Source organism: Aegilops tauschii, chromosome 6 (genome assembly GCF_002575655.3).
Source record: "Aegilops tauschii subsp. strangulata cultivar AL8/78 chromosome 6, Aet v6.0, whole genome shotgun sequence".
Lineage (NCBI taxonomy): Eukaryota > Viridiplantae > Streptophyta > Magnoliopsida > Poales > Poaceae > Aegilops > Aegilops tauschii.
The window spans coordinates 470,806,435-470,814,633 of NC_053040.3; the positions used below are offsets into that span (position 1 = coordinate 470,806,435).

General features: G+C 47.3%; 1 protein-coding gene across 1 annotated transcript; it reads left to right on the plus strand.

The window, feature by feature from the left end:
- The first annotated feature begins 249 nt into the window (after positions 1 to 249).
- LOC109742715 (uncharacterized) lies at positions 250 to 1,122 on the plus strand. Its single transcript, XM_020301815.3, has one exon. It carries the CDS (start codon positions 326 to 328, stop codon positions 854 to 856), a length of 531 nt encoding a protein of 176 aa, XP_020157404.1. The 5' UTR covers positions 250 to 325; the 3' UTR covers positions 857 to 1,122.
- The last annotated feature ends 7,077 nt before the right edge of the window (positions 1,123 to 8,199 follow it).

Genomic DNA, 8,199 nt, shown 5'->3' on the forward strand with positions numbered 1-8,199 from the left:
GAATCGAAGGAGAGCCAGAGACGTAGAGCAGTAGCAACAAAAGCGGCCGGATCACGACGCGCTCTGGCACCATCGCCGGCTCCACTATCACTTCCTTCCCGCGTACTCCACAAACACCGATGCTCCCGTGCATGCATTCCAGAGGTCGGCCGGTTTTCAAGCAAAGCTGAGGCGATCCCACAGTCGCTCCTCGTCTCTATAAATTTAGGCCAACCCGCTTCACTCGGGTTTACAACCCTCAGTCTCCCAAACCACCGCAAGTGACACCGAAACCTCCATCCCCTCCGCGCACCCGACCTCAGCTGGTCACGCTCCTCGATCTCTCATGGCGACGGCGGCTGCGAGTCGGCCCAGCGGGCCTGTGCTCTCGACACCCAACTGCCGCTCCGCCTCACCCAGCCCCGTCAAGCTCGCCGGCGGCGGCGCCACCCACTCGCCGGGCAAGCCCGTCAGCGGCTCGTCCCCGTCCTCTACCAGGAGCCGGCGCTTCTGCACGTGCTCACCGACGAACCACCCGGGCTCGTTCCGGTGCAGCCTCCACAAGGCGCGCAAGCAGGCGGCCGCCGCTGGCAGCAGCAAGCCCGGCTCCCCGCCGTCCAGCCGCGGTCTGGGCTTGAAGCGAATGAACAGCCGGCAGTGCGCCAGCAGGGCCCTCAGGCCGTCCCCCGCGGCGCAGCAGTCGCAGCACCTGAGGCGCGCGGGCGGGTTCCTCCCAAGGACGAGCAGGCTCTCCGCCATGTCCACGGCCGGCGAGCGTCCCGGCGACAAGCTGTACTTTATCAGTTTGGTTGTGAAAGTTAGTGTAGATTTTCTTGTTTGGTTGTGGAACCTCGCACGGGGAATTTATATCCCATGATTCCAATGGGATTTCTGTAGTTTTTATTGCTTGGTTGTTGAAGGCCATGATGCTTTATCAGTTCTGGTTCCTCGCCGGAAATCAGCTGCTTGGCATACCGATAATTATCACCGGTGAGCTTATCTCATGTCTCTATTAAATATTAGGGCATCCCTTTCCGTCAACGATCATACATTGTACAGGTGCAAACAAGAAAATACCATTACCAGGATCCTCTCACTTAAGTTGCCGTGTATCTGGATGTAAGCCCAGCATAAATTCATGGGTTCTCGGCACCTATATGTTGAGTATTAAAAGAAGAAAACACGGCTTATAAAATAAGCTATGCATATACCCAAAAAAAGTACGACTTAGAGTGTGTTTGGTTGTAGAACCAAGTAGAACGGAATGTAATGGATCCATTCCACTAGAATGGAATGATTCCGTCTTCGTGTTTGGTATAGGTAATGTGACGGAATGGAATGGTTCCGTCTCAGCGTATGGTTGGAGGAGTAGGATGTAATATGTATCACTCAAAATTCACTAAGCATTATTATTTTCAAGTGCTAATACCAGTAGTAAACAACATTTAGCAACTACTAAATTTGAATTAACTAGTAATATTGTATACGAAGTATCATTTGGCAAGGTAATGCAGTGCAGCACTGTACGCGTATACAGTGGGAGTGGAAGGAAGCACTGAGCAATCGATTCCTAGCGCCGACGGAACACATCAAGATTGCTGCTTTTGCCCACCTGCTTGAAAGTCGCCGGCAGCCGCCAAGCCACCCGGACGCTCAAGTAAGGTCGCTGCCCAAATCGACCACGACGCCAAGTCATGCGCCCGCAAAATCGGTCCGACCGATCGGCGGCAGGCAGCAACAGTAGCGACAGCGAGCGCACTGCTCGATTTACTGCTCGTGCTCTGCTTCGCCCAGCTTCAAGGCCGCCCCACAGCTGCTCGTCGCCGTGTTGTAGTCTAGAGAGGAGGAGACAAGGTAGAGGAGCAGCCAGTGGCGCGGATCGAGCGAGAAGAGCAACGGCTGCACGGATCGAGCGAGAGGAGCAGCGGCTGTGTGGATCGAGCAAGAAGAGAAGCCGGCGGCGCGGATCGAGCGAGGGTGAAGTGAGGAGAGCGACGAGGCGTTCTGCGTCGTTCCACCGGTTTGCAGGAACGAGCGCGTGACGGATCTGGGCCGAATATTCTCTTTCTAGGAACGAGTGGGTTCCAGGTCGTTTTCGATCCAAACGCGAACGCGGCTCAGGGACGGGTCGGACCCGTGACATTCCACTCGATGACTGAAACCAAACACACTTACATAACCATCCCAAGAAAGGTTTGTGCCACGTGACAATCATGGAGGTGGTTGATGGCTCCGCGGCAGTGTGCACTGTATGCTGAGTGTATCTATGAGAGGCTCGGCTTATGTAACACGTAAGCCTAGTACCCGATAAACAACACTTGGCTTATATCTTGCATATTTTTTGCTAGGGTTTTTATCATTTATGCCATCGATGGTGTCCTTCTACTTAGTTTTGCTACTAGGAATTTCAACCGCTCAAAAATGCTATCGTTTCGTTAGACACATGCTAAAAATGCCACTGGACACCATTATTGTGATCTCAAATCTCTTTTCCATGTTATAATGACATAAATACGCATGGACCAACATGCCAGCTCTCCCTCTATCTTGCTGCAATAAAGTGTGGGGCCTACTTGATGCCAACATCGTTCTTATTTTCCTGTAAAATTATTAGCTTGGTTACTCCAGACAAATGGGGCCACATTTGTCATTGTGAGATAGAGAGAACCGACATGTGGGTCTAGGCTTTTTTTTCATATAACATGGTCAACAGGTTTGACGTGAAAATAACAATGTCTAATGGCATTTTTGAGCAAACATCTAACAGAACGGTGGCATTTTTTAGATATCTAATGGCATTTTTGAGCAAGCATCTCATGGATCGATGGCATTTTTGAGTAGCTTGAAGGAAATATGCCCTAGAGGCAATAATAAAGTTGTTATTTTATATTTTCTTATTCATGATAAATGTATATTATTCATGCTAGAATTGTATTGATCGGAAACTTGATACATGTGTGGATACATAGACAAAACACCGTGTCCCTAGTAAGCCTCTACTAGACTAGCCCGTTAATCAAAGATGGTTAAGTTTCCTAACCATGGACATGTGTTGTTATTTGATGAACGAGATCACATCATTAGAAGAATGATGTGATGGACAAGACCCATCCGTTAGGTTAGGATATTGATCGTTCAGTTTTATTGCTATTGCTTTCTTCATATCATATACATATTCCTTTGACTAAGAGATTATGCAACTCCGAATACCGGAGGAACACCTTGTGTGCTATCAAACGTCACAATGTAACTGGCTGATTATAAAGATGCTCTACATGTATCTCTGAAGGTGTTTGTTGGGTTGGCATAGATCGACATTAGGATTTGTCACTCCGAGTATCGAAGAAGTATCTCTAGGCCCTCTTGGTAATACACATGATAAGAAGCCTTGCAAGCAAAGTGACTAATGAGTTAGTTGCGGCATGATGTATTACAGAACGAGTAAAGATACTTTCCGGTAACGAGATTGAACTAGGTATGAAGATACCGACGATCGAATCTCGGACAAGTAACATACCGATGACAAAGGGGATTATGTATGTTGTCATAACGGTTCGACCGATAAAGATCTTCGTAGAATATGTAGGAGCCAATATGAGCATCCAGGTTCCGCTATTGATTATTGACCGGAGAGGTGTCTCGGTCATGTCTACATAGTCCTCGAACCCGTAGGGTCCGCACGCTTAACGTTCAATGACAATTTAGTATTATATGAGTTATGTGATTTGGTGACCGAATATTGTTCGGAGTCCCGGATGAGATCACGGACACGACGAGGAGTCTCAAAATGGTTGAGAGGTAAAGATTGATATATAGGATGATAGTATTCAGACACCGGAAGTGTTCCGGATAGTATCGGGTATTTATCGGAGTACCGGGGGGGGGGGGGGGGGCGTGGTTACCGGTTCCCACGGGGGGAAGATATGGGCCATAAGAGGGGAGCATTCCAGCCCACAAGGGGTGCCCCCCCCCCGGTAGGCATTTGGCCGAATTGGAGAAGGAGGAGAAGGGGTTCGGCCCCCTTCCTTCTCTCCTTCCCCCTTCCCTTTTCTCTCCGGCAAAAAAAGGAAGGGGGGAGGCCAAATTGGAGGAGGCCCCAAAGTAGGATTCCTCCAACTTGGGGCGCACCCTTTCTGCTCCCCTCCCCCTCTGTTGGGGAACGTAGCAATAATTCAAAATTTTCCTACGTGTCACCAAGATAAATCTAGGAGATGCTAGCAACAAGAGGGAGGGAGTGCATCTTCATACCCTTGAAGATCGCTAAGCGGAAGCGTTACAAGAACGCGGTGGATGGAGTCGTACTCGCGGCGATTCAAATCGCGGAAGATCCGATCTAGCGCCGAACGGACGGCGCCTCCGCGTTCAACACACGTACAGCCCGGGGACGTCTCCTCCTTCTTGATCCAGCAAGGGGAGAGGAGAAGCTGAGGGAGAACTCCAGCAGCACGATGGTGCGGTGGTGGTGGAGCTCGTGGTTCTCCAGCAGGGCTTCGCCAAGCACTATGGAGGAGGAGGAGGAGGTGTTGGAGGAGGGAGGGCTGCGCCAGGGAAGAGGTGCGGCGGCCCCCCCACCCCTCCACTATATATAGGGGCAAGGGGAGAGGGGGAGGCGCCCTAGGGTTTCCCCTAGGGGGCGGCGGCCAAGCAGATTGGATCTCCCTAGGGAAAATCCTTGGGAGACTTGCCCCCCAAGCCAAGCAGGTGGAGGCTTGCCTCCCAAGCCAGGTGGAGGCGCCCCACCTCCCCAAGTAACGTGGGAAAGGGTGTGGGGGGAGCACCACCCCTTGGTGGGCTGGTTTTCCCCTTCCCCTTTGGCCCATGAGGCCCTCCAACAGTTGCCGGGGCTCCCGAAACACCTTTCGGTCATGCTGGCCATAGCCTGGTACCCCCGGAACACTTCCGGACTCCAATACCCTTCGTCCAATATGTCGATCTTCACCGCCGGACCATTCCGGAACTCCTCGTGATGTCCGGGATCTCATCCGGGACTCCGAACAACCTTCGGTAACCACATACTATTTCCCACAACAACTCTAGCGTAATCGAACCTTAAGTGTGTAGACCCTACAGGTTCGGGAACCATGCAGACATGACCGAGACACCTCTCCGGCCAATAACCAATAGCGGGATCTGGATACCCATATTGGCTCCCACATGTTCCACGATGATCTCATCGGATGAACCACGATGTAGGGGATTCAAGCAATCTCGTATACGTTTCCCTTTGTCTATCGGTATGTTACTTGCCCGAGATTCGATCGTCGGTATCCCAATACCTCGTTCAATCTCGTTACCGGCAAGTCTCTTTACTCGTTCTGTAACGCATGATCCCGTGGCTAACTCATTAGTCACATTGAGCTCATTATGATGATGCATTACCGAGTGGGCCCAGAGATACCTCTCCGTCATACGGAGTGACAAATCCCAGTCTCGATTCGTGCCAACCCAACAGACACTTTCAGAGATACCTGTAGTGCACCTTTATAGCCACCCAGTTACGTCGTGACGTTTGGTACACCCAAAGCATTCCTATGGTATCCGGGAGTTGCACAATCTCATGTCTAAGGAAATGATACTTGACATTAGAAAAGCTCTTAGCAAACGAACTACACGATCTTGTGCTATGCTTAGGATTGGGTCTTGTCCGTCACATCATTCTCCTAATGATGTGATCCCGTTATCAATGACATCCAATGTCCATGGTCAGGAAACCATAACCATCTATTGATCAACGAGCTAGTCAACTAGAGGCTTACTAGGGACATGTTGTGGTCTATGTATTCACACATGTATTACGGTTTCCAGTTAATACAATTATAGCATGAACAATAGACAATTATCATGAACAAGGAAATATAATAATAACCATTTTATTATTGCCACTAGGGCATATTTCCAACAGTCTCCCACTTGCACTAGAGTCACTAATTTAGTTCACATCACTATGTGATTGTAATGAATCCAACACCCATGGGGTTTGTTCATATCTCGCTTGTGAAAGAGGTTATTAGTCAATGGGTCTAAACCTTTCAGATCCGTGTGTGCTTTACAAATCTCTATGTCATCTTATAGATGCAGCTACCACGCGCTACTTGGAGCTATTCCAAATAACTGCTCTACTATACAAATCCGGTTTACTACTCAGAGTCATCCGGATTAGTGTCAAAGTTTGCATCGACGTAACCCTTTACGACAAACTCTTTTACCACCTCCATAATCGAGAAAATTCCTTAGTCCACTAGTTACTAAGGATAAGTTCGACCGCTGTCATGTGATCCATTCCTGGATCACTATTTGTACCCCTTGACTAACTCATGGCAAGGCACACTTCAGGTGCGGTACACATCATAGCATACTGTAGAGCCTACGTCTAAAGCATAGGGGACGACCTTCGTCCTTTCTCTCTCTTCTGCCATGGTCAGGTCTTGAGTCTTACTCAATACTCACACCTTGTAACACAGCCAAGAACTCCTTCTTTGATGATCTATTTTGAACTCCTTCAAAATCTTGTCACGGTATGTATTCATTTGAAAGTACTATTAAGCGTTTTTGATCTATCCTTATAGATCTTGATGCTCAATGTTCAAGTAGCTTAATCCAGGTTTTCCATTGAAAAACACTTTTCAAATAACCCTGTATGCTTTCAGAAATTCTACATCATTTCTGATCAACAATATGTTAACAACATATACTCATCAAAAATTCTATATTGCTCCCACTCACTTCTTTGGAAATACAAGTTTCTCATAAACTTTATAAAAACCTAAAATCTTTGATCATCTCATCAAAGCGTACATTCCAACTCCGAGATGCTTACTCCAATCCTTAGAAAGATTGCTGGAGCTTTGCATACTTGTTAGCATCTTTCAGGATTGACAAAACCTTCTGGTTGTATCACATACAACCTTTCCTCAAGAAAATCGTCGAGGAAACAATGTTTTGACATCCTATCTGCAAGATTTCATAAATAATGCAGTAACTGCTAATATAATTCCAACAGACTCTTAGCATCGCTACGAGTGAGAAAATCTCATCGTAGTCAACTCCTTGAACTTGTCGGAAAACATCTTAACGACAACTCGAGCTTTCTTAATGGTGACACTTACCATCATTGTCCGTCTTCCTTTTAAAATCCATCTGCACCCAACAGCCTTACGACCATCAAGTAGTTCTTCCAAAGTCTACACTTTGTTTTTATACATGGATCATCTCTCGGATTTTATGGCCTCGAGCCATTCGTCGGAATCTGGGCCCACCATCATTTCTCCATAGCTCATAGGTTCATTGTTGTCTAGCAACATGACTTCCAAGACAGGATTACGTACCACTCTGAAGTAGCATGCATCCTTATCGTCCTACGAGGTTTGGTAGTGAATTGATCCGAAGTTTCATGATCACTATCATAAGCTTCCACTTCAATTGGTGTAGGTGCCACAGGAACAACTTCTTGTGCCCTGCTACACACTAGTTGAAGTGACGGTTCAATAACCTCATCAAGACTCCACCATCCTCCCACTCAATTCTTTCGAGAGAAACTTTTCCTCGAGAAAGGACCCGTTTCTAGAAACAATCACTTTTGCTTCCAGATCTGAAATAGGAGGTATACCCAACTGTTTTGGGTATTCTATGAAGATGCATTTATCCGCTTTGGGTTCGAGCTTATCAGCCTGAAACTTTTTCACATAAGCGTCGCAGCTCCAAACTTTTAAGAAACGACAGCTTAGGTTTCTCTAAACCATAGTTCATACGGTGTCGTCTCAACGGAATTGCGTGGTGCCCTATTTAAAGTGAATGCGGTTGTCTCTAATGCCTAACCCATAAACGATAGTGGTAATTCGATAAGACACATCATGGTATGCACCATATCCAATAGGGTGCAGTTATGATGTTCGGACACACCATCACACTATGGTGTTCCAGGCGGTATTAGTTGTGAAACAATTTCCACAATGTCTTAATTGTGTGCCAAACTCGTAACTCAGATATTCATCTCTATGATCATATCACAGACATTTTATCCTCTTGTCACGACGATCTTCAACTTCACTCTGAAATTACTTGAACCTTTCAATAATTCAGACTTGTGTTTCATCAAGTAAATATACTCAGCATCTACTCAAATCATCTGTGAAGTAAGAACATAACGGTATCCACAGCGTGCCTCAGCACTCATTGGACTGCACACATCAAATGTATTACTTCCAACAAAGTTGCTCTCTT